This window comes from Cnephaeus nilssonii (genome assembly GCF_951640355.1).
Source record: "Cnephaeus nilssonii genome assembly, chromosome: 4".
Taxonomy (NCBI): domain Eukaryota; kingdom Metazoa; phylum Chordata; class Mammalia; order Chiroptera; family Vespertilionidae; genus Cnephaeus; species Cnephaeus nilssonii.
Window position 1 is genome coordinate 61,872,325 of NC_137075.1, and position 26,195 is coordinate 61,898,519.

Here is a 26,195-nt window from a genome sequence, read left to right on the forward strand (position 1 = left end):
TAAAATATAATTAAAATGAAAAAAGCAAGAAACACCATTTTAAATATTAATGATCATAAGTATATTAACCAAAAATAGATATTATCCAACTGACCAGCTGTATGCTAACAGTTTCATTCTCTTCAAATGTATAACACATTAAATCTAAATTTATACTTTGGTTTCAATTTGGGGGGAAAGAATGAAAGTTCCATGATAAGATAACTTATTCTGAAAATTAACTATGGAGGCGCTAATTTCAAAATTATCATTTGTTTTATTTTTGTTCTCATTGAGATAATGAGGACTTAAAAACAAAAAGCGTTGGCTTTTAAAAATAAATATATCTATAAATTCAAATGCCACATAAGCAATTTGCCTAATTACATGTTCAACTTCTATTTACATTAATTAAAACTAATATAACTGTGAAATTAGCATAACCAACAAGGAGATTCAATTTTTGAAAAGTATAAATGCTAAAAGCTGAGAATGTATGTACATAATTATAAAATGATTGCCATTTATCTAGCAAGAATACTAAGAGTTTTAAAAAGGTAAAAGAGATTAAGGGAACACATTCTCAAAATTCATTGACAGATATAGAATAACTGATACTTCAGTTATTAAAACATATTCCCCAGTTAATACTTCCATAACCTGGATAAATTTAGGGTTATTTATGAAACTAAGTTATGTAATTCCATCATCAGGACTCAAACATAAGAATACATAATATATTGGACATAATTTTCCTTTTTTCCAACTTAATCTGAAATGTACATGAATATCATAAAGTAAAATTTTCAAAATAATAGTTAAAATGTGTGCTTCTGAGCTCAATAAAGTCTTTCACCAACCAAATGGAGAAGAGAGTTGATTTTTCTGCATTATTTAATCTTTTATATTGATCTCTTACTCCTGTATAGTATTACCAAAAATACCACCATTTTTATTTGTAGTCAAGACACTACAATAAAAAGTTCAGATTCTTATTTTTTAAAAAAACTTCATGAAAATGGATTCTCAATCTAAATAAATCAAAGACAGTCAATTAATATCACAGTTTGTTTTGATTTTTAAGGATGAAATCAAGTAGTGGTATAGGAGACATTTACTCCTGTATTTCCAGTTCTTGCTGTGTAGGCAGAAAAAGAAAGAAAATAAAGTTAGAAGCATGCAGATAAATAAAATGTAAGCACATATAATAAAAACCATAGACTAATAACAATGAAGAGTCATTTTATTTTAAAATGAAAGTAGGAAAACATTAATAAATTTATTTTTTGGGAAAGCTAATCATTGGAGTATATTTATACAGGCATATATTATTTAAATACAGTAAAAACTAAAATAAAAGCCAAAAAAATCCTTTAAATTTTTTAAGGCTTGAAAATATTATAATTGTACATAATCTTTTTTCTCTCCTCCAGCTTCTATTTATCTAAGTAAATCTAGAATTACAGAGTAGTCCAAATAAATAGATTTGGTTGGGATAAAAGAAAGCAGTGAAATTCCAGTAATTAGCTACAAAGCAGAAAACCAAAGTTAACAATGTTGACTAAATGAGCTATCACACAAATAGTAATAAAGCCTACAACTTCTTTTAATATTATCCTTTCTGTACAAAAAAGCTTTGCGCCTGTGCAGAAAAAAATTACCAGTTATTCCCATTTAACACATTACACTAAAATAAAACAATCAAATTCTACTCTACAAACCATGTTCCTTGTGTAATCCCTAAAGAAGTTCATGAATGAGGAACTTTATGAACCACCCATGAAATTCTGATCCTAGATATCTTTAAAATTAAATTTCACTCATGACCATAAGAACAGAATTTATACCTCATATATATCATAGCCCTCGGATTCCTGTCTGTTGTATGGGAGAACGATGCCATCTTCATGGATCAGGCGAGGGGGACGGAGTCTGGACACTTCCTCAGTTGATTCTGCTGCCCTGTACAAGACATCAGAATAAGTATAAGAAACTATGTGAAAATCCTTCAAAATAATACAAGTATATATATGTTGATTAAACACTATACCATGCTCCATATTATATCAATATTTGATAAAAACAATCAGAGTACTTTTAAATAACTTGCCCCAAATAATAATACAAGTATTAAAACCAAGTCTGTCTGACTCCAACTTCTCCCAACTATTAAAGAAAAAAAAGAAAGAAATGTCAAAAAAATAAAGGCAAAGGCTAGGTTGTCCACTCTTTGTATCCTTGATGTGTAGCATATAGTAGGCATCAATAAACATTTGTTGAAAAAAAAAGAGAAATTTAGGCATAAACAATGTCTCCTATTCTTTCTGGTGGCACTCTACCTTGTGAACCTGTCATACAGGAAGCAAAATATTTACTAGTTATGTGTTTCTAGCAACAATTAGCACACAGACACACACCTTGCACACAGTATATACTTAATTACCTCTGAATTCCTTGGAAGGTACTGCTGGCCATATCTATGATTCCTCCAGTGGGACCAGCCACGGCACCCACAAGCCCTTTTCCAATTCCTTTAAAGAATCCAGCAGCTCCTTCCTTTTTGGCACCTTCATAAAACCAAAGACAATGAATGTATAAAGATATTTTAAAATAATCAAGTTTGAACACAACAGAAGCCTGAGCGAAATGCCAAACTGCTTTACTCAAAAAGCTTCTAAAATTTGGCTTTCTGAAGAAGTTAAATTTAATGATAATCAGTGGTTCTCAAAATGTGTTAAAAATGCACACTTAGGCCCCATCCTAGACCTACTGAATTAGAAACTCTCGGAGTGGTGCCCAGCAATCTGTTTTTATTAATCCTTACCCAAGGATATTTTCCCCCATCGAGTTTTAAAGAGAGTGAAAGGGAGGGAGCAGAGAGAGAGAAACACTGACGTGAGAGAGACACATCAATCAGCTGCCTCTTGTACACGTCCTGACCAAGGCTGGAATAGGATCTGCAACCCAGGTACAAGCCCTTGACCGGGAATCAAACCCAGACCCTTTGGTCTGCAGGCGATACTCTAACCACTTAGAAACCCCAGCCAGTGCAACAATCTGTTTTAATAAACCTTCCAGGTAATCCTGAGGCATGTTCAAGTTTACAACTAGTGACTCAGGAGTTTAGTCAGTACTTGTGACAAGAAGGTCTAAGAACTGACCAGAAAATATCTTCTTTTTTTATGCCAGCCATCAGGAAATTTTTCAAGCAGTGTATGTTAATATATATTTATTCTAGAGGCCCATCCATGCAAGGGGCTTCGTCCAGAAGGTCGTCCAGAAGGATGTCCGGTCTAATTAGCATATTCTGCTTTTAATATATACATATGTGTATATATATGTATGTATATGTGAACTTCACTGAAATAAAATTCACATACCATATAATCTACCCATTAAAGTATAAATTAAATGTTCTTTTAGTATATTCAGAGTTGTGTAACCATCACCAGAATCAATTTTAGAAAAATTTTTTATCATCTCAAAAAGAAACCCTATGCCTATTAGCAATCATTCCCCATTTCCCCTGGCCCTTCCCCATCCAATCTTATGCAATTTACCTCCTTCCTCCCACCAGTCAGACCTAGGCAGTCACTAATCTACTTTTTTTCTATCTCTATGGATTTGCTTATTGTGGACATTTCCTATAAATGGAATCATTCAATAGATGGTATGTTTAATTATCCTTTCCACTTGCCATCATGTTTTCAAGGTTCATCCACCTTATACTGTATAGACAGTTCCCAACTTACAACGCTTCGAATTATGATTTTTGACTTTACGATGGTATGAAAGCAATATCCATTCAGTAAAAACTAATTAGAATTTCCTGAGCTAGCAGTATGCGGATGATACTGTCTCATGATGCAAGGCAGCATCAGTAAGGCTCAGCTCCCAGGTGGACATGTGATCATGTGGGTAAGCAACCAATACTTTACAGTGTGGTAGTAAATGCATTTTTGACTTATGATATTTTAAACTTAAATTTGGTTTATCAGGACATAACTGCATCATAAGTTGAGAAGCATCTGTACTTGATTTCTTTTTACATTTGAATAATGTTTCATTATATCAATATACCACATTTCGTTTATCCATGCATATAGTTGATGAACATTTGGATTGCTATTACAACCTGGCTATTATCAATAATGTTTCCATGAATATTTATAGACAAGTTTTGGGACAAACATGTTTTAAATTCTCTAGGGTATATAGCTAGGAGTGGAATTGCTATGTCATAAAATATAAACTCTATATATTTACTTCTAGTTGTCCCAATATCATTGGTTGAAAGGCTATTCTTTCTTTATGAAATTATCTTGGCACCCTTCTCAAAAATATATTCACTATAATGTAAAGGTTTATTTCTAGAATATCAATTCAATTTCATTGATCCAGCTATATGTTTATCCATATGCTAGTACCACACTGTCTTAGTTACTGTAACTTTATAGTAAATGTTTAAATTGGATGGTGTAAGTCCTCAACTTTGTTCTATTTTTACAAGATTGCTTTGGCTATTTGCAATCCTTTGAATTCCTGTTTAAATTTTTGAATCAGCTTATCAACTTCTACAAAGAAGCCAATTGGGATTTTGATAAATACTGCACTAAGTAAAGCAATGTGGTTTTTAAAATAGGTTAAAAAAGAAATCAGCAGTAGTTATTGAATGCCCAAAGCAATCTAGTTTATGAACTTGCTGAAAATAACATACAAAGTCTAAATTACAGTCTACTACTTAACCCCATCCTTTCTGAGAAAAATATATCCATTAAAAAATAATTTAGGACTATGAACATGAAATTAATCAGAAATTCTCCTAATCAAATACCTATTAGCAATAAAATTTACTATGTTTACCATGCATCAACTCTTCAGAGCCTATAAAAGAGGGAAAGATTATCAACCTACCTTCCATAGGTTTTGTTATTATTCCAGTCACTCCACCAACAACTCCCTGAAAGAGAAATCAATCATACAGTCAAACTTGAATGGAGGATGCTTAATTTTAAATCAACCACTAGAGGTCTCTACAGACATACTAGAAAAAAAAACCACCAGTACTTATTTGATAATGTGAACACCATATACATAGAGGTGAACACTATGATTTTTAAAATATGTCACAGCAAATGTTAAATGAAAGCAGCTTGTAGAAGTAAAATTTTATAATAGAAAGAACAGTAAAGAAGGTGAAAAGATTATTTTTTGTTGTTATTTCATATAGTATTTTTTGTTTTATTTATTTTTTCAATTACAGCTTACATTCCATTATTATTCTGTACTAGAAGCCCGGTGCACAAAATTCATGCACAGGGGAGGGTGTCCCTCAGCCCAGCCTGCACCTTCTCCAATCCGGGATCCCACCGGGAAAGGGCATAAATGGGCAGTCAGACATCCCTTTCACAATCCAGGACTGCTGGCTCCCAACCGCTTGCCTGCCTGCCTGCCTGCCTGATTGCCCCTAACCGCTTCTGCCTGCCAGCCTGATTACCCCTAACTACTCCCCTGCCACCCTGATTGACACCTAACTGCTCCCTGCTGGCCTGATTGCCCCTAACTGCCCTCCCCTGCAGGCCTGGTCACCCCTAACTGCCCTCTCCTGCAGGCCTGGTTGCCCCCAACTGCCCTCCCCTATTGGCCCGATCACCCCCAACTGCCCTCCCCTGCCAGCCTGGTCGCACCTAAATGTCCTCCCCTGCAGGCCTGGTTGCCCCCCAATTGCCCTTCCCTGACAGCCTGATCGCCCCCAACCTGCCCTCCTCTGCCGGCCTGATTGCCCACAACTGCCTTCCCCTGCTAGCCAACTTGTGGTGGCCATCTTGTGTCCACATGGGGGCAGCCACCTTGTGTGTTGGAGTGATGGTCAATTTGCATATCACCTCTTTATTATATGGGATTAGTTTTGGGTGTTAAATCTGTTCCTATATCTGCAAAATGAGTGAGTTGAACCAAATTATCCTTGATATCTACTTGTAAATTTTAATGAGATTACTTATAACTTAATGAAAATGTGAAAAATTGATAATGAAGGGACCCCTGAAAGATTTTGAGGAAATAACATACAACATTACAAATCACTGGTACAAACACAGCAGTTATAATTTCCAAAATTAAAATAGTAATATATTTATACATTCTTAATAACTGTCAAGTAGTAGCAGTAATTAAAACTACCTGCATATTATATAAACATATAGAAAAAGAACTAAAGGACATACACTCTATTGAAAAGATTAGATACACCTGCAAAGAGATGAGGGGTGACCAAAGAGTACTTAAGAGCTAACCTATAATGATTTCATTACTTATTAAATATAAAAGGAAAAGTTATGTTTTTATAATTACTTTTAAGGAGAATGTTCATATGTAATCTATAATTAAACCATATTCATATATTACCTGCATAATTTTTTGTTTCTTTGTTAGAAAATGTGATTAAACCCCTCTACCCAATAATGGCCTACCTGCTTAACTCTCAGTATATTATGAATTAGAATTATATTCATTATTGTGCTATATTCACAAAATTTAGTGTAATGTTTGCCCTAAAAGTTTTCTTAATATTTTAACTTACCGTTTAGACACTAACTCCCCACTACTTATGTGTGTGTGTGTGTGTGTGTGTGTGTGTGTGTGTGTGTGTGAGAGAGAGAGAGAGAGAGAGAGAGAGAGAGAGAATGGTTTTTTGGGGGAATGAGTTTGTTGTTATTGCTATTGACACTATTACAGATGTCCCCTATTCCCCTTCCTTTACCCACCTCAGACCATGCCCTCCCTCTGCCCCCCAGGCCTTCACCATATTGTTGTCTCTGTCCATGGGCTGTACATATATGTTCTTTGGCTAATCTCTTCCAGTCCCCCCCACCTCCCTCCCCTCTGAGATCTGTCAGTATGTTCCATGTATCTATGCCTCTGTTATAATTTTTAAAGTACTGAGACGTAGTGAATGGCAGTTTCTGGTTTATACACAACTTCTACACCTCTCTTCCATAGAATGGTCCATTAATGATGACCTAAAGAACTCCTCTCCCCCCAGGTATCATCATTTGCCATATTTCTCTGCTTATATATTTCTTCCCTTCCACACCAGTGCTAACCTGCCATCATTATGGAGTTTTCACTACAACCCAAGTGCCAAAGTAAGTCTGCAATATTGGGGATAGATCTGATGATGATAATGGAGAAGGAGAGCAAAAAGGAAACAGAAAAGTTCACAATTTATCACTACTGCCACTTTAACCAACGTTGGCTCTCAAGGAGTATTCCTAGAGTACATATCTAAAGTGTATATAAAAGGCGAGGGCTTCTTGAAGATTCAGCAGTTGACTTACACGCAGGAAGCCCTTTCCTCCTCTGGCCAAGCTATCTCCAAAATCTTTAGGTTGTCGACCCATCTCTTCTCTTCTTTTTTGCTGATATTCCTTGTCCAACGTAATTGCTGCCAAACCTTTTCCAACAGAACCAGTGATTCGAGATACAACTCCTGCTGCACCACCTACAAAAGGCCCAGAGAAGTAAGCTGCATTGTTTCTTTAACAAGCATTACCACTGTACATAGCACATGAATGCTTACACTAGCCGCTGCTTAAAATTCTGTTTCATACATAAAAATGCAAACATTTATTTTTTGTGTTTCCCATTTATCAAGAAGAGGAATAAAACTATTTAAAGTACATGGATTCTATACTACAAAGACACAAAAAATCCAGCAAGTCAGTGTTAAATTACTTTCCATTTAAGAACAAGAGAACACATCTTTTAAAAGCGATTATTAGAAAAGTCTTTTTATAAAATATAATAATTTTTTTCATAAACAATGAATTTTATAATTATTATAATAAAACGTACATATACATAAATATGTGGTACATACCTACAGTGTGTCCAAAGAGACTTCTTACCCCAATCACTAACCCCTCAGCAAATTCTTCAGGGCCTTGTACAGCACCCTGGCAAAAAACAAGAAACAAAAAATTGCTATTTAAAATAGAAACAAGTTTAACCTTTTGCACTTGGATGTCGAGTGTGACTCGACACGGTTAGCATCGGTAGCAGCTCGTATGTCGAATTGTATTGAATGTATCAATAATTTGAAATATTAAAAAATCCAAATAAATAAGTTTGTATGAAAAGAAACTCCAGTTCTTTATTCTACTGCCATGCTTTGTAAAATCTGGGGTATTTAAAAAATCAAATCCCGAGTAGAATAAAGGAATCGAGAATAAAGCAAGCGAGTGCAAAGGGTTAAGACCATTAATCTAGTATTTCAGGGTTTCCATGAAGATACAGAATCTGTAACAAGCCATAACATTGTGATGACACAGTTTTTGCCCTCAAACCCAAATACTGATGGAATACCTATTATTTCTGAAGACACTTTCAACCCACGTGATCTCAACATACCCTTTAAGATGACAAAAATTGAATAGGAGTAACCCCTGGCCTCAGTCACAATCTGAAGCTGCCCTCTCAGCACCAAGTTCCATCAGAATCTAAACAAGCCCCACTGGTAACAAGACTGAGCCCACATAGTACTGGCTCCCTTGTGCTCCCATTTATTTTTTCTGCTTTGTCCTTCTGAAACCCTCAATACTTTGGGCTCCTGGATCCTTTAAATGGAGGAGAACAGGTTAGAGTAAAACTTGAATATAAAACAAAGTCAGCTTTTAATGCCCCATTAGTTCCTTCCATAGTGGTGAAACAGCCTTGAAATGGTCTTAATCTATGTAGCATTCTTCCTTACAAGTACAATTAAATCCTGGAAAATGTGGGCATGTTTTATTGCCCAGACAACAGAGTGCTCAATTAATTCTAACACAATCGTTTAATGTCATCTCAAGTAATTTTAAATAAAAAATAGAATATTGATATATACTTTTAAATTTTATTCAATTAATTGGGGTGACACTGGTTAATAAGAGTCTATAGGTTTCAAGTGTTCAATTCTATAATAAACCATGTGTATACTACATTATTGTGTGTTCACCACAAAGGTTAAGTCTCCTTCTGTCACCATATATTTGATTCATTTTACCCTTTTCTACCTCCCTCCTCCCTCCTTCCCCACTGGTAACCACCATATTGTACCTATGAGTTTTTGTTTGTTGCTTTCTGCTGTATTTTTGTTATCTGAATATTATTCAATTCCCAAATACAATTAAAATACAAATTATTTGTCATTAATAAAAGAGAACATTCATTTTCCTACAGCTATACTTAAAATAAATAAAAGACCAATACCTGGAAGGGTTCATAGAACAAAGCTTCAACTCCTTCAGATAGACCTCTAAGTAATCCAAATGGGTTTCCAAGCACATCCAAGCCCAATACAAGGACATACATCTGTTTCAAGAACTAAAAAAAAAAAAAAAGAAAAGAAAGAAAAGGAATTTAAGTCCTTTACAACTATTAGAAGAGACAACAATTTGATAAAATAGGGAAAAGAGGGAGTACTTGTTAAATAAGGTTGTTAAAGGAAAGCAATGCAGAATAACCAGTACTATGTTTACTACATGTTCACTAATTGATCTTTCACAATGTGGCAGGCAGTATGCTAGTGCTTTACATGGGGCTTTCAAATTAGATGGAACTAGGATTGAGGCACAGTCGGCCATTTAGCAGTTATATAACTTTGGACAAGTCCCTGAGTCTCTAGGCCTCAGTCTTCTCATCTGTAAAATGGGAGGTGTATTATACTGACCTTGCATGACTGAGTATGGATATTAAGTGAATATATAATTCAGTAATTGTTCCTTAATTTTAATATTGTTATCATCACTATTACTATGAAACTAAATAGGGAATAACAACCAAAAGAAAAACAAATAAAAATCTATGCTTATGTGAACATTTAATAATCAGAATGTCTCTACACACCACAGGAGAAAGCACCTTCCAGCAGAGGAAGGAAGGAGAATGGAACCTTAGTACCATAGTAAGCAAGGGTGCTCCTGTGCCCTGAAACAACTCCTTATTCTGGGTAGTCAAACTGAACCAGAGTAACAGAGTCATGAGGAGGAACCTGGCTTAGAATTCCTCTTGCAATTCTACTAGAATTGCAGTCACTTAAGCTTAGAAACTGCAGTCACTGAAAAAATAAAGTGTAATGATTCCTAAGTCATTATTCTTTCCCAAAGTGAATAAATATATAATTGCAAAGGGAAAAAGGCACCAGAAAAAAACTTTTAAAAGGGTATATATATATAGGGGGAAAGAACTAAAACAAATAGAAATTAATCATTCAAGGAAACTACTAAGTAATGAGATTGCAAATTGGGTTAAATTAGGTAAACATTACTGCATACCACACAATCACATATAAATGTTTTATTTTGACATTTTATGAAGCATATTCCTTATGAGCTATTATGATAGGAAATTACCTGTTCACTGTAATGTCTAACAACACTCCACATGAGCTGATCTCTTTTATAAAACTGATAACGAATTTCATAATAAGCAAGTCTGGGAGAAGAAAGAAAGATTCAAAGGTATTAAGATTATATTGTGAATATAAGATATTTAAAATTTCAATGATTAATTATTGCTAATTCTTTTACAATTAGATCTGTACATCTGCCACATATATGTTTGAGATCTTGACATTATGGTGACAAATTTATTATTTAAATAGTACATTCTCATACAAGTCTTTCATAACAAATAAAAAGGTTTAAAAAAGTCAACCATAATCCCCCTGTACAGTGGATTTTTAAGTTTTTCTTTTTGTGATTACCACTTTGAATCCTTTCTTTTCTCTTCTATGCAATTTTAAGATGTTTAAATTCTGTATGCAGTTTTACACTTAACATCTGTAATAATAAAAGTATAATATGAAAATTGACCTAACGGCCGAACTGCAGAATGACCATCCAGATGACCTTCCAGACGAAGCCAGGGCTGCGAAGGCCTACTCTTGCATGAATTTCGTGCATCAGGCCTCTAGTCCTATGTAATAAAAGGCTAATATGCAAATTGCTCCCTCGGGATTTCGACCAACTGGGAGTTCTACTGCTCACTATGTGTGTTGACCACCAGGGGGCAGTGCAGAATGAAGGAAGGCCCCAGCCAGCAGCCAGCACCTGGGGGAAGGAAGGCCCTGATAGGCCCTGATCATGGGCCAAGCCTAGGTACCCAATCCATGCACGAATTTCCTGCACCAGGCCTCTAGTTGTAAATAAATATTTATCTCTGTTACTGAAAATTCTATGTAACCCTTTTGTGTAAAGTATCGTAACAATTCTTCCACTGTCAAGCATTTCTAAGTTTTGAATATAACTCTTTGGTTAAATTTAAAGATATTTTTTATGGAATTCCCCCCAAAATAATTACTGAGTGAAAAACTAAAAACATTTAAGACTCTTGATATATATCACTTTCCATTCATACAGTTTTTTTTCAAAGGTACCCTTTTCTCAGGCTCACCCCCTTTTTGTACTAGAATTGCTCATATTTTGAAATCTTTTGACAATTGCTTTAATTTTCATATATTCTTTGATAAATAATAAAAAGTAACATTTAAGATCTCTATCAGCCACTGTATCTTCCCTTTTGTGAGTTATCTCTTACTGTCTCTGGCAATATGGCATTGGAATCTTTAGCTTTTTCTCATGAATGTTAAATAAGAAGACTCTTAATCTTTTGCGTCATATTTTCTCAATTATTTTTTTTAAATTTCCTTGATTTTGTTATAAAGTGTTTTCTTTACATTTAAACTTAGACTTCCTTTAATCAGAGACCTGATAGCAATTATCTTCTATTTTTTCTTAGTCTTTTCAACTTGAACGTTATATTTAATTATTTGAGTCCATGAAATTTGATAGTGTACAAGTAAGGTAGAAGTGATATATAATATGTCTTTTTCCCCAAGTTAACTACTTGTTCCAATCCCATAGATGAATATTCAATTCGATAAACATTTCTTGAATACATGTTTCTGGCACACATTAAGTATTATAATATTAGATGCAGCAGGGAGTTATTATCTATAATTTGCCTTATGATTATACTTAAATCTTACCCTGTAGCTACATATTTCTGAATATAATTGTTTTAAAACATGGTCAATATATAATATACTACTAAAATAATTCAATTTTTATTCTACATTAATGTATTATCAAGATATTAATAACTTAAGAAAACATAAGATCCTTTACCTTATCTTATGAGTAAAATAAGCATACCAAAAAAGACTAATTATAAAGGGACCAACCTCTTCAAGTTTAAGTGGTAAGACATCATTTTTCTAAGCTAATATTCTAGCACAAATGAAGAAACTTAATATCCAGATAACCAAAGATAACCTTGGTACAAAAGCCTCCCAATATAACATAAATCTTACTTAAATATAAGATCATCCACATCAGTCAAAGTAGCACCTATGCTTTTCAATAGCAGATTGATGGAATGAATTGCAATCATTTCTTGTTTTTCTTTGTCTGATTCTTCACCTCCAGAACCCAAAGACAGACTCAAATGTAACTAAAAGAAAAATAATGTTCAATAAATAGAAGGTAAAAACAAAACAAAAACATTTACACATAGATCTTTTAGATACAAACAAATGTTGTATCTTTCATTAGGGTCCTAAAGAAAGCCATTATTTGTTATTCGGTATATAATTATCACAGAATACCTGATTCTCGTATTTTGTGAAATATAAATTAGTCTGCTCCAAATGTAGAGCTATAATTTTATTCAAAGTGATTATATAGAGGGCCAAAAATACTCTTATAAAATAGCATAATCATTTTAGGAAGAAAAATGTCAAATGGCACACAAGTAGGCTACCAGTCAAAATAATGGATAATTAATTATTTTCATCCAATTAAGGTAAATAACTTGTGGAAACAATTAACTATAACAATTATTACAATTACAAGTAACAATAATAACAAGTAACAGTAAGTGACCATTATAGCAACAATTAGCAAGTTGCTAAATAAGTTTTTAAAAGAGTAATAATAATGTATTCAGCTTCCACAGGCCCCCCAACTCAGTACTTACACATGAGACTTTCACATTCCCATTTAGCTTACTCTACTTTGCAAACAGTGCCAAAAAAAAACCAAAAAAAAAAAAACAGGTCAAATTGTGACCTGTGTAAACAGAACAGATGACTCTCCTTTCTCATTCTGCCATTCCCTAGGCATTCCACCTAACCCAGATAGAGTTCAATAGAACAGACTTGGGGTAAGGCCAGGAAAGCCTGGTTGTTGGCTTTTTTTCTTTGATGTGGACTTTTGCCCACCTGCAGAGTCAAGAGAGTGTTGGGATCCGGGAAAGGTAAGCTTAGATAGATAGAGATCCAGCCTTTGCAGTGGTTCTCAACCTTTCTAATGCCGCGACCCTTTAATACAGTTCCTCATGTGGTGACCCCCAACCATAAAATTATTTTCTTTGCTACTTCATAACTGTAATTTTGCTACTGTTAACGAATCGTAATGTAAATATCTGTGTTTTCTGATAGTCTTAGGCAACCCTGCTAGCGGTTCTCAACCTGTAGGTCGCAACCCACAGGTTGAGAACCGCTGCTGTAGAGCCTAAGACCATCGGAAAACACAGATATAAGACCATCGGAAAAACACAGATATAAGACCATCGGAAAACAGTAGCAAAATTACAGTTATGAAGTAGCAATGAAAATAATTTTATGGTTGGGGGTCACCACAACATGAGGAACTGTATTAAAGGGTTGCGGCATTAGAAAGGTTGAGAACCACTGCAGGGCAAAGACACCAAGGGATAAGAAAATAATTATAGTTCATGATCTTAATTATTCAACTTCATGGCACAATTCCCAGTGTGTCTAAAAATCTGAATTATCAATCTGTAATACTCCCTAGATTATAAACTCCATAAAGTCACTTTATACTTCCCACAGAAACTTTGATTGTAGCCTTTCAATAAATATTTCTTGAAGGTATTATTCAATCTCAGAAATAACTTATTTCCACTTAATGCAAAAGAAATTGTGTGTAAACTACCACATAAAACAATGAATTTTAAACCTAACACTGGATATGTCTGATACCACCAAACTAATATGTCAATTTAAAATAATTCCATTTTATAAATCCCTCACTTAGCTGAATGGATTGGTGAATGCTACAGAAAACAATGTGCTGTGAACAGTTTTTGAAAATGTAATGGGTCATCAATATTTTAAAGAGTTACTTAATTGTTAATCTGCCTCATTACACAAGTTTACAGCATTATAGTTGATAGCATTTGTGAATTTCCTGAGCAGTCACCTTCTCCTATAAAACCTAAAAAGAACAACAAAAGAAGAAAAGGAAATGGGTTCATAAAGTACAAAATCAGGCAAGTGAAAGGTATCCAATTTTCTACTCCCTTAGTTACAATCAGATGTTGGAAGAGTGAAAAACACCACATCAACAGTATAATAGCAACTTCAGCGTTTTTACATTCTGGTGAGGGCACCCATTATAACTTTGTTTTTAAGCAGTGGTAGTAGTTACAAAGTGCAACCAAAACATTAAAGGTTGGTGAGCACTTCTTTGCTTAATTAAGAAATGCTTTTGTCAGCTTCTTCCTTGAATAAAGGGGTTATTAATTCAAGACTAGAAAACAGGCTCTGGTGGTTTCTCTGTGGGAATTACGGTTGTTATATGTGTTACAGAAAACTATCTTAATTATTTCAACTTACCAAACAAAATTCCCACCAAATATTTAATGCAACAAATTAAAATCCATGATTATACACAGACCCTTTAAAAGTTGTACAACAATTCTGCCAAATTTTCAAAGTAATAATTACAACAAACCTTAACAGGAGAAATATGGAAATGTTCAAAGAAACTAAGAACTGACATATCGGTCATTGAAGTCTCCATTAATTCTGTGTTTAGAGCATCAATATCTTGCTGGATTAACTTTGTCTGAAAAAATAAATAAATCAAGAATTTCTATTTTAATTATTTTCTTCTACTACTGTTATTTCAAAAAAATGGCTGATTTAATTTTTCAAATTTTATAATTTTCCCAAGAAATAAAAATTGTTACCCGTTTTCTTTCAGCTTCAGGGTCAGTTGCTGGAGTAAACAACGCAATTATAGCCCCCAGAAATCCCTGATCAACTTTTAAGGCCATTTCCTGAATGAGGACCATAAAATACCTGAAGGAAAACATTTTTTTTTAATGGAAAATGGTTTCAAGCCTAGTAATTTTCAATGCTTAAACTTTAATTTTTGCCAAAAGCCATAGTAAGATCTTGTTCCTTCATCTCTTAAAATGTGTCATGTTAACAAGTTCAAAGTCTACTTAGACTGAGATTTTTTTTCATTACAGATTTCACTGAAAGTGACACTTAGCATTTAAAGTCCCAAATTCCCAGACTTATCATGTTACAGAAGAGACAAATACAATGAGATGATATAGCGTGTATTATCCTTTCTTTAGAGACAACAGCAATTACTTTAAAGAATACATCTCACAAATACATGTCATTTATATTTCACTGACTATTTTATATACTAATTGGAATAACAAAGTAGAGAAGGCATTTGAAGGAATTTTATACTTTACAATATATAAAGGCTATTATTAAAATAAGTTTCAACATAGAAAATTACTTGGCCAAAAGTGGATTAAAATGTTCAGGCAGAAAATAATTTATTTTCAAAGTAGAGTCTTATTTTAAATTTCTTTAGATAAAGGAAAATTTACTTACTTAAACTGTAAGACTTTACTGTACTCATTAAATCTTGTGATGACACTCACATCAATGAAAGGTTTGGGTTCTAAGGGGAAGAAATAAAACAAGGGGCCATCAAGCTTTATATTACGTAAAAACAATATTTACTTAACTTTTATAAACAGTATATTTCAACTCAATTTTTTTACAGATTCAAAAACACATTTCCTTACATAATTCCTAATTTATATAAAACAAAAAGGAAATTAAGCAAGAGGATTTACTATTCCAAGTTTACAGAGGAGAATATAACCAGCTAAATAACTTTTGCCTGACATAGAATAATTTTCAACTTAATTTTTGTTTTTTACCTGAATCCAAAGCAATAGATTTTGGAGGGGCCACAGGATGAAACACAACAGGGAACATTGTTCCTGGTAACTGATTATCAATCTGGGGGGGAAAGGAAAACTAGCTCAGCAGGATTACAAATAATTTAAACTTTTCCTTTCAGAGGCAATATTATAAAAGATGTCACAAATTTCATCATAATTAAGTATCCATATGTATAAGTGGTACTATTAGAAGTTTCACTTTAAATCTAAAATTCTTATATACCTCAGCAAGGACAACCTTTTTTATATGAAGGAATATGTAAATATCCTCATCATTACATTAACATTACACAGCATGTACATCATTAATGGAAATACTTGTACCTATGGATCATGTGAGATTTTAACTATGTTTAATCTAAATAAAATGTAAATGGAGACTGTATATGAAATCAAATGATAGGTAGAAAGAAGAAAAAGAATAAAAATGTCCTAAATAATATCCATCAGTTAAAAGGAAGGAAAAAAAAGAGAGAGAGAGGAAAGGAAGGAAGAAGGGAAGAAGCAAACAAGCTGCCAAAACAACCTCCAATAGAGCCTTGCCCATTCCCAGGTAGAATGACAAAAGAAAACCCTATTTGGGGATCTCATGAAATATTCAAAGGAGTATTTAAAAACAACTATTTCAAAGCAAGGAATCACTCTTGCAGGCTAACTGGTCAAATTAAATAGTCTCAACAGTGACAAGATCTTTGGACTTTGATGGTAATAGTATGTTGAATCCACATGATATTTTAGAGGAGAATAAACACACAAACAAAAAGAAAGACATTAATTACAATGTATGCTAGAATCCCCAAGATTCCCAAAGTGATTAGATACAGATGCTTCTTCACTGGCGATGGGGTTACGGGTTTACATCCTGATAAATATCATAAGTTGAAAATGCATTTAATACACTGCAGAGTACCAGTTGTTGCCCTCGTGATCACGTGGCTGGGAGATGTGGTTTTCTGCCTCTGCCCAGCATCACGAGACTATTGTACTACATACCACTAATGTGGGAAAATGTCAGAATTCAAAATTCAAAGTACAGTTTCTACTGAATGCTTATTGCTTTCACACCATTGTAAAGTCCAGAAACTGTGATTCAAACCATCGTAAGTCAGGAACTGTCTGTATAGGTACTGAAGTGAGGATGACAGTGGTACCTGAAGCCAATACAATCTGGCCCTCAAACTTCTCTGGTGAGGAGACTGCTTAAATTCAATTTGAATTCCTGATAAAAAATCTCGCTTTATAGGGCACGGAATAGGGAGGCGCATTTCCATTGGAGTTTTATCAAAATTGACCTGGGGAAAAAACAAAAAGAACATGTGTTTGTGATGAGCAGGAATTAATTAGCAGTGTAGCCCATTTTAAATACTCATTTACTCACAAATTGAAAGAGGAAAATATCGTAATTTTTCCCTCACCAAAATATCTACCTTAAGGTGAAATACAGTTGAGATGTTTGAAACAAAATCATCACTTTTCTACTAAAGTTATGAGGAAAACGAAAACAACTGAGAACTTTTCAATTACATAAACTGTACGTAAGGTAAGTCATGCTTTATATTTTTTTTAAAAACCTCAATAGTAATGGATAAGCCTAGATCATTTTTAAACTTTGTTTTAACAAAGTTAAACAATGAATAGTTGACAGCTTATTTATATCTGACACTAATTGTACAGTTGTTTATTTTCACTTGCACATGGCTGACATTTATAGGGGAGGAGATAGGATGGGGAGCATAGCTGGTAGCCAATGCAAATTCAACCATCAGATATCAAAGACAAGGAGCTGTATGACTGAACCAGAACAAACTAGAAATTGCAGTCAAGATTCTGGGGTCTTCTTGGAGCAAATTAAGTTTCAGAGGCAACACTGTAAGGGCCTATGGACACCTTTGTTTGTGGACATTTCCCCATGTCCAACTATCATTCACATTTAATGAATTTAATTGAGCAAGTTTTCCATCATTAAAATAGATAACTTTGTACAGACTTTATTAGATAATACATATTGGTATAATTCAATACCAATAAAAAAAATTTCAAGCAATCTTAATTTCTCCATAATCTTACTGGCAACAAAACTAATTCTGTGAAACTATCTGTCTTGTAAATAGATTATAAAAATGTACTACAGCATATAACAATATATTTAATTAAAAATGTACTAATAAAAATGCATTAATAAATATTAGTCATGCCAATCCTACTAATAAATGAGTTTATTTACTAATAAATTAGCTTCCACACACACATTTTTACTTGGATAGTAAAATTTTACTTATCACCACCACCAACAACAAAATACAATAAAATAAAAAACAAAAAACTCTGATATACCTCAAAATTATTGTCTAGCTTAATCCAGCCATGTTGTTTTGCTGCTTGATATTTCTTATAGGACTGTTCCAGTAACATTATGTGCTTTTGACTAAAAGGCTTCCATTTCTGTTTTGGTTTCATCTCCCAAATAACATCAGAACTAAAATAATCCATAAAGAAAATTAAATTAGGAATACATATTTCAGTTTGTGGAACTGTCCTTCAACTCAAAATTATTGCAACTATCAATCTTCTATGAAAATTACATTTATACAAGAGATATTTTTGAAATACCAGAATATACCTGTGTTACAAAGTAACATAAGGAAAAGAAGCAGTGGGAAATGTTTTTTTTTTATCATGAGTTGACATCAATCAATTAAAGAATTGGCAAACTTTTTGTAAGGACCATACAATAATTATTTTAGGCTCCATGGCTGAGGCAACATTAAAGTCACTATGAAGCAACTTAAATATGAGAGAGGAAAAAAATTTTCCACAAATTTTTTAATTGATGAAATTCAAAACAAAAAAATAACAATTGTGTATAATTTTTAAAAACACAAATCTATTATTAATGAGAAAAACACATTTTTATTTTTAAATTCTTATTGATGTATAATTAACATAAAACAAATTAGTTTCAGGTTACAACCTAATTATTCAATATTTGTATATACTGTGAAATGATCACCACAATAAATCTTGTTTGAAAATATTTTCACCTATTTGCTCTTTGCTAACTATTCATAAAGGCTAATTCTTCAGTCACTTCAAATTCAACACTGCCTTCTCAAATATGTGTACAACTGAGCAGTATTGGTAACATCTGTTGACTCATCAAGGGACACGGAAAACCACTCAAAATAACTGCCCTTGTTTTATAATTGACTATTGATGCTCTGAATGTCCTCAATTCTTCAAACAACTGTTCTCACCAAAAGGCTAATGGTCCTAAGTTTATTTTCTCTGGATACATTTCTTCAGCTGTTACAATCATATTATTCAATTAACTCACCACGGTTAAAGGCTTTCCTTGCTTGACTTACAAATGAGTCATTCAGAAACTAACTTTGGTTGCAACCTCATTTTATTTTTCTAAAGAAAAGCTGCTGTGAACAGAGAGTCTTAAATTTTCTTATTTTCCTAGCTATTGCTTTCCTGAGAGTTGGGTATATTGTGACACATGCTTGGTTTGGAAATGTCAATATATATTGGATACTTTTAGCTCAGGGCTAAAAAGAAAATATTCAGATGGCAATTAAGCGTATGAAAAGGTGATCAACATCATATGTAATTAGGGAATTGCAAATCAAAATAACAACAAGATGCCACTACATACCTATTAGAATAGCCAAAACCTGGAACACTGACAACACCAAATGCGGGCAAGGATGTGGAGCATCAGGAAATCTCATTCATTTTGCATTCTCAGTAGGAATGCAAAATTAGTGCTGCCACTTTAGAAGACAATTTGGCAGTTTCTTATAAAATTAAATATACTCTAACTATATGATCCATCAACCATGCTCCTTTATATTTACCCAAATGAGTTGAAAACTTAGTATCCACACAAAAACCTGCATGTGAATGTTTATAGTAACTTTACTCATAATTGCCAAAACTTGCAAGCAACTGGAACTGTCTTTTAGTCAGTGAATGGATAAATAAATTATGGTGCATCCAGACATGAAATATTTTTCAGTGATAAAAAATGAATAATCTTAAAAGGACATTGTTAGGTGAAAGAAGCCTATCTGAAAAGGCTACACACCACCTGATTCCAATGACATGACTTTCTGGAAAACTCACAGACAGTAAAAAGATTAGTGGTTTAGGGGAAAGAGGGAGGGAGGAACAGGTGGAGCACAGGTGACTTTTAGGGTAATGAAACTATTCTACACTAGAGGCCCAGTACACAAAACTCATGCACTTGGGGGGTTAAGGGGGCTCAGCCCAAACTGCAAGAGGATGCAGGCCAGGCCAAGGGACCCCACTGGTGCATGACCGGGGTCAGGAAGGAATATGCAAGGTTGGCCAGCAGGGAGGAACCGTGGGAGGGCTCCAGGGCGTGTCCAGCCCATTTTGCTCAGTCCTGATCAGCCTGACCCCAGCAGCAAGCTAACCTACTGGTTGGAGCATCCGCCCCCTGGTGGTCAGTGCACGTCATAGCGAGTGGTTGAGCGGCCTTAGCATATCATTAACATATTATGCTTTGATTGGTTGAATGGCCAACCAGGCAACCGGACACTTAGCATATTAGGCTTTTATTATATGATGATACTGTAATGGTGAATACATGTTATGCATCTGTCAAAACACATATAATTTATAATACAAAGAGCATTTCTAACATAACATAAGCAAGGGACTTTAAATAATAATGTATCATTATTAGTTCATTAATAGTAACAAATGTACTCACTATTTCAAGATATCAATAATGGGGGAAACTTGGAGGCATATGGGAACTCTACACTCAATTTTCTTATAAACCTAAAACTGCTCAAAAACTAAATCTATTTAAAAATACTATGTAACTGACTTACTTTTCCTCAGTACACATCCTTACTGAAGTGCAGTGTGTCAGATAAAAGGTACTCAAGTTCTTTCAGATGAAGTTTTAAATGACCTTATAAATAAAGGCCAACCTGACAAAATACTGTAATAGCACATATAATATTTGTATAAATACATTATGTCAAAGAACAAGAAAGAAAAGAAAAATGGATTTATATGATTTTAAAATGATTTTCATATTTAGTTTAAAAACACAATACACTTGAAAAGTTTTCTGTACTTATATGGTTTGCCAATGACTGCCCTTATTTTAAAGCCAGTCTAAGACTCCACTGATGAAATTTGATAAATAAACTTTAGGGTAAAAAAAAAATAATAAAATAATAACAATACAAGACTGAGTCCTGGCTGGGTAGCTCAGTTGGTTAGACCATCGTCCCCATACACCTTGGTTGTGGGTTTGATCCCTGGTCACGCACATATAAGAAACAACCAAGGAATGCATAAATAAGTGAAACAACAAATAGATGCTTCTCTTTCTCTCTCTCTTCTTTCTCTCTCTCTCTCTCTCTCTCTCCCTTTCTCTCTCCCTTCCACTCTAAACAAAATCAATCCATCAATTTAAAAACTTTAAAGACACTATACAATACTAAAATGTACACCCAAGAGAACATGTTACTCACATATACATAAATATATTAATATTATATTAATGGTATTGTAATAGCATTTATAGAAAGTTTAATCTGTCAGCTGTTGTATAAAGTGCCCTATATTGCCCTAGCCGGTTTGGCTCAGTGGATAGAGCGTCAGCCTGCGGATTGAAGGGTCCCAGGTTCGATTCTGATCAAGGGCATATGCCTGGGCTGTGGGCTCGATCCCCACTGGGGGGGTGTGCAGGAGGCAGCCGATCAATGATTCTCTCTTATCATTGATGTTTCTATCTCCCTCTCCCTCTCCCTGCCTCTCTGAAATCAATAAAAATATATTTTTAAAAAATAAAATAAAATAAAGTGGCCTACATACATGGCCTCTCTGTTTATTCAATTTTTTATTTCACTAAACATATAAATATCAAGAGATTCTATGCTGATTGTACATGATCACGTGTTCATCATTCCACCCATTAGCCTCCAAAAAGTTAGTTTTTACCAGTTAGTGTGATCAGAAAAACCAAATTAAATAAATTCAAATATTTTTCTTATAAAGGTGTAAGCAGAACTAGAGAAATTGGTCCCATCACTGTTAACAAGTTCTAAATAATCACCCATTAACAATTATGTACCCATGTTAAATACTGCCTCCTCTGTGAACCTTTTTTCTAATTTATCTGACCCATGTGGTTGGGTTCCCCTGACCCCTGCCAGTTTCTCCAGCCTCTACCACACAAATTAGTTGCTTCTACGAAAAACTCTGTATTTCCACTGTATGTGTGCATACTTCTTTGTAGCATTTCTCTGTGTTTTTATAATTCACTTAGAAAAGCACATACAAACAACAAAGAAAGAAGCAAATCTCTTTTTTCCCCACCGAGAATGAATATTGTAAGGGCAAAGATATTATCTTAGTCACTTTCTATATTATGTGGTTTTCAACCATCTAGCTGTGAAAATGACTGTTCCATAAAGTTTTCCTAAAAGAATGTACAGTATATAAAACTCAGAACAGGTAAAAGTTTACTCTCAAATTTGATATTATGACCTCAATGTCTTTTAAAGATTTCTGATGCCTTATCTTCCTTCTTCCATACCTGGTAATCCCAATATATGAAACTTCTTGCTTCTTTTCATTGTTAACCAGTGAAAGCCCAAGACTATGAAGAGAAAAGGTTATTTCATGATCAGCCTGCTCCATTTCTTCTGCCTGCAGTGCTTTGGAAACCAAGGCAACATCATCTGTGAAAAGCAAAACTCTCTGGCGTCCATCCAGGAATGACACCCAGTGTATCTGGATGTTTGCATCATATGGAAACTGTCCACACTCATCCTGGGGGAAAAGAGACTTTATATTAAACCCACGAACAGTTTTAATCCATAAAGTTGAACTGCAGTAACTAAGAAAGTTCATAAAAGTTTAAAAAGCATGACTATAATGATAGAGGCAGCAATGCATTATTGTGTAGCCATGGTTTTCTGGAGAAGTTGATATTTTAGGAACTGTATTTCAGATCTTAAATAAAATTTGTTTCTAAATTTTTAAAAAAAAGGTACTTAGCAGAAACAAGAATAGCCTTCCATGGCACCAATGCCATAAGATGCTTACTTGTCTCCAATATGGCCAACAGAATGGTTCAGATGTTTATTAGACCTGAGGTAAAACTAACCTAGTTTACTTTTGTTTTAAAATTTTATAACACTGAAAAAATTTATATACATCACACTGTTAAACAGTCAAAATACGGTGATCAATTTATAGTAAGTTCACCAAGAAAAGCCTGAAAATATGATGCTTGATTACTGTTTTCAGAGATTAAAATAATGATTCCTCTTCATCTGGGCTTAACATAATATAATCACAGTTAATTTCAACAGGTAGTACAAGTACCTACTACGTGCTTTTCATCTCTTGCTTTCTTGGAAAAAACAAAAAACAAATAAAGGATGTTAACAAGAGTATGGAAATAGTTTTGTTGTTGTTAGAAACAGAGGCATGGATACATGGAACAGACTGACAGCTGTAAGGGGGGGGGGGGGCGAGGAGGGGACTGGATGAAAGAAGGTGAAGGGATTAGCCAAAGAATATATATGCATGGCACATAGACATACACAACAGTGTGATGATGGCCAGAGGGAAAGGGGTGGGGTCAGAGTGGGAGGACTCTTTTAATTAAAAAACATATGGCCTTGATTGGAAAGCATGCCTAAAAATCTCACAGCCAACAGTGCTATGTGTATGTTCAAAATAAAGTTGTTTTTCATTTAGCCTTAAAATTCCTTCCTTTTAAAAACAGGTAGATAAAAAAGTGCTTTGCTAATCTTTATTTAGACAAGATGAAGTGGGGCTATTTTTGAAATTATAAATGAGTTATTTTGACATATCTTATAGATTAAATATTGGTATGAACTATTTGCAATCTAAAGTCCAAAAGTAATCTATTTTGAAATATTTCCAATTCATTTTTAGTTCAAAAACTAAAGATATCTGTGTGAAGCTAGCTTGTTTACTTCCTTTGCCATGATTCACATCAAATGATACCTTTAATAAATCATGTTGCCCAATATTTGCTGCATATCTCCATGTAAGTTTTCTGGTACCCGTAGGATCTGCCCAGGCAAAAAGTCGAGCTTGTCTTGGCAGCAATTCCACTTCTTCCTGTAATCCACTGAAACACAACCGGTGGAAGATTAAAATATCAGCTTGCGAAACCAAGACTATGTTTTACTGAGATAGAAACTGGCACAGAAATCTTATAAAATTGCCTTTAATAATTAAACACAACTCTGCTTAAAAATAAATAGCCTAAAAGCCCAGTAAACTAATGGTTTTGAAGCAGGAGGTAACAGAATATTTCTCTTTCCGAGGTTTCAGTGTACTCTCTAAACTGATGCAAGGATGATCACACCAATAGAATTCATTAAGGTAAACAAACTGGTATGTCAGAGTACACCTGTAAAAAAAAAAAAGCTGTGAATAGTAGCACTAGTGCTTAAATGTAAGCTTTTAATCAAATAAAATTCATAGAAATATGTGTCACAGAAAAAAAATAATTGGGTCCATACTGTCGCCACTCCAAGTGCAGTCTGTGGACCAGCAGCATCAGCATTAACTGGGCTTGCTAGAAATGCAAAATCCTGGACCCCATCTAAACCCTACTAAATCAGAATCTGCATTTTAACAAGATTTCCAGGAGAACTTGAAATTTATCATTGAAGTTTAAAAAGTATTGGCCAGCCCTAGCCAGCTTGGCTCAGTGGATAGAGCATTAGCTTGAGGACTAAAGGGTCCTGGGTTCAATTCCAGCCAAGGGCAGATGCCTGGGTTGCGGGTTCTATCCCCAGTGGGGGGCGTGCAGGAGGCAGCCAATCTTCTCTCTCATCATTGATGTTTCTATTTCTCTCTCCTTCTTCCTTCCTCTCTGAAATCAATAAAGAAATATACTTTTTTTTTTAAAAAGTATTCGTCCACATAATATAAACAACTTTTCCGAGAACTAAAAAAATAAAAAGTAACACTATTAGGTTTCCATCTCAATCTGCACTTTTAAATCTCTCAGTGCATTCAAGCCATGAGAGTTAAGAATAGACAAATCTGTAAGGCATTATTTTATATTTTTATATATATAATTATATAGGTAGAATTACTTTATAATAAAGCAATGCCTTGCAGATTTATAATAATTCTCTGCAAATACATAATGTTATATACTATAAGGGTTTAAAACTATTATTATATAATGGTATCATCCATTATTATATAACTAGAGGCCCGGTGCACAGATTTATGCACTGGTGGAGTCCTTCGACCTGGCCTGAATCCTCTCGCAATCCGGGACCCCTCGGGGGATGTTGGAGAGCCAGTTTCAGCCCAATCCCTGCAGGCCAGGCCAAGATACCCCACAAGTGCACAAATCTCTGCACCAGTCTGGTTTCGGCCTGATCCCCACAGTCCAGGCTAAAGGACCCCACTGGTGCACGAATCCGTGCACCAGGCCTCTAGTATGCATGTAAGATCTTAAGTTAATCTCTTTCTGCCCTCCTCCTCCCCCCTTTCCTCTGAGATTCATCAGTCTGTTCCATGTTTCCATGCCTGTGCATTGAGTGTCTGCCTCCTGGTGGTCAGTGTGCATCATAGCTACCGATCGAATGGTAGGCTTTTATATATATAGATGGCATCATCAGTGTGTACTATATAGTCAACAAGACTATCTACTCAATGTCCTCCCATTTAATCTTTTACTACCCCTATCAATAAAAAACTGGATATAAATTTATAGGGAGAGGTTCACTAAGCATCATCAGATTACAAAAGAAGAATAATGTTTAAACAGATTCACAATTGCTTAAATGCAATTCTGAAATTTAGAAAACTCCAAAAGTCCGAAGATTTTTCTATTAGTTTGGTTTTGACAGTCATTTGGCAGCAAAACCTGATCTGAAAAAACGATGTGAGACTATTAATAGTTTTATTTATCCCAATTGGTATAAATATTCATAAATTTTGCTGCAGAAATATTGTGTTTGATTATAGAATACTCTCTCAAAACCTGCTGATGGTATTAGTAGTAAACAACATATGTGTTCCATATTACCTTTCTAAACTGAACATATTCGGAACGTAGAACACATTTAGTCTCAAGTGTTTTCTAGAGGAATTTGGGGCCA

General features: G+C 34.3%; 1 protein-coding gene across 2 annotated transcripts in view; it reads right to left on the bottom strand.

The window, feature by feature from the left end:
- The window catches only part of VPS13C (vacuolar protein sorting 13 homolog C), a 190,577-nt gene that overhangs the window by 15,116 nt on the left and 149,266 nt on the right, over positions 1 to 26,195 (bottom strand). Inside the window, exons 64-79 of one of the 2 annotated variants that reach the window (XM_079768767.1) lie at positions 24,070 to 24,196; positions 22,625 to 22,860; positions 18,373 to 18,514; positions 17,190 to 17,330; positions 16,015 to 16,096; positions 15,680 to 15,749; positions 15,013 to 15,124; positions 14,775 to 14,888; positions 12,329 to 12,468; positions 10,368 to 10,449; positions 9,226 to 9,339; positions 7,859 to 7,934; positions 7,317 to 7,480; positions 4,894 to 4,939; positions 2,423 to 2,546; positions 1,827 to 1,941 (exon numbers count right to left, since the gene is read on the bottom strand). In XM_079768767.1, the coding sequence (XP_079624893.1) occupies positions 1,827 to 1,941; positions 2,423 to 2,546; positions 4,894 to 4,939; positions 7,317 to 7,480; positions 7,859 to 7,934; positions 9,226 to 9,339; positions 10,368 to 10,449; positions 12,329 to 12,468; positions 14,775 to 14,888; positions 15,013 to 15,124; positions 15,680 to 15,749; positions 16,015 to 16,096; positions 17,190 to 17,330; positions 18,373 to 18,514; positions 22,625 to 22,860; positions 24,070 to 24,196 (1,885 nt within the window). Of the gene's footprint in view, positions 1 to 1,826; positions 1,942 to 2,422; positions 2,547 to 4,893; positions 4,940 to 7,316; positions 7,481 to 7,858; positions 7,935 to 9,224; positions 9,340 to 10,367; positions 10,450 to 12,328; positions 12,469 to 14,774; positions 14,889 to 15,012; positions 15,125 to 15,679; positions 15,750 to 16,014; positions 16,097 to 17,189; positions 17,331 to 18,372; positions 18,515 to 22,624; positions 22,861 to 24,069; positions 24,197 to 26,195 lie in introns of those variants that run through there. The other variant, XM_079768768.1, reaches the window with a different exon arrangement.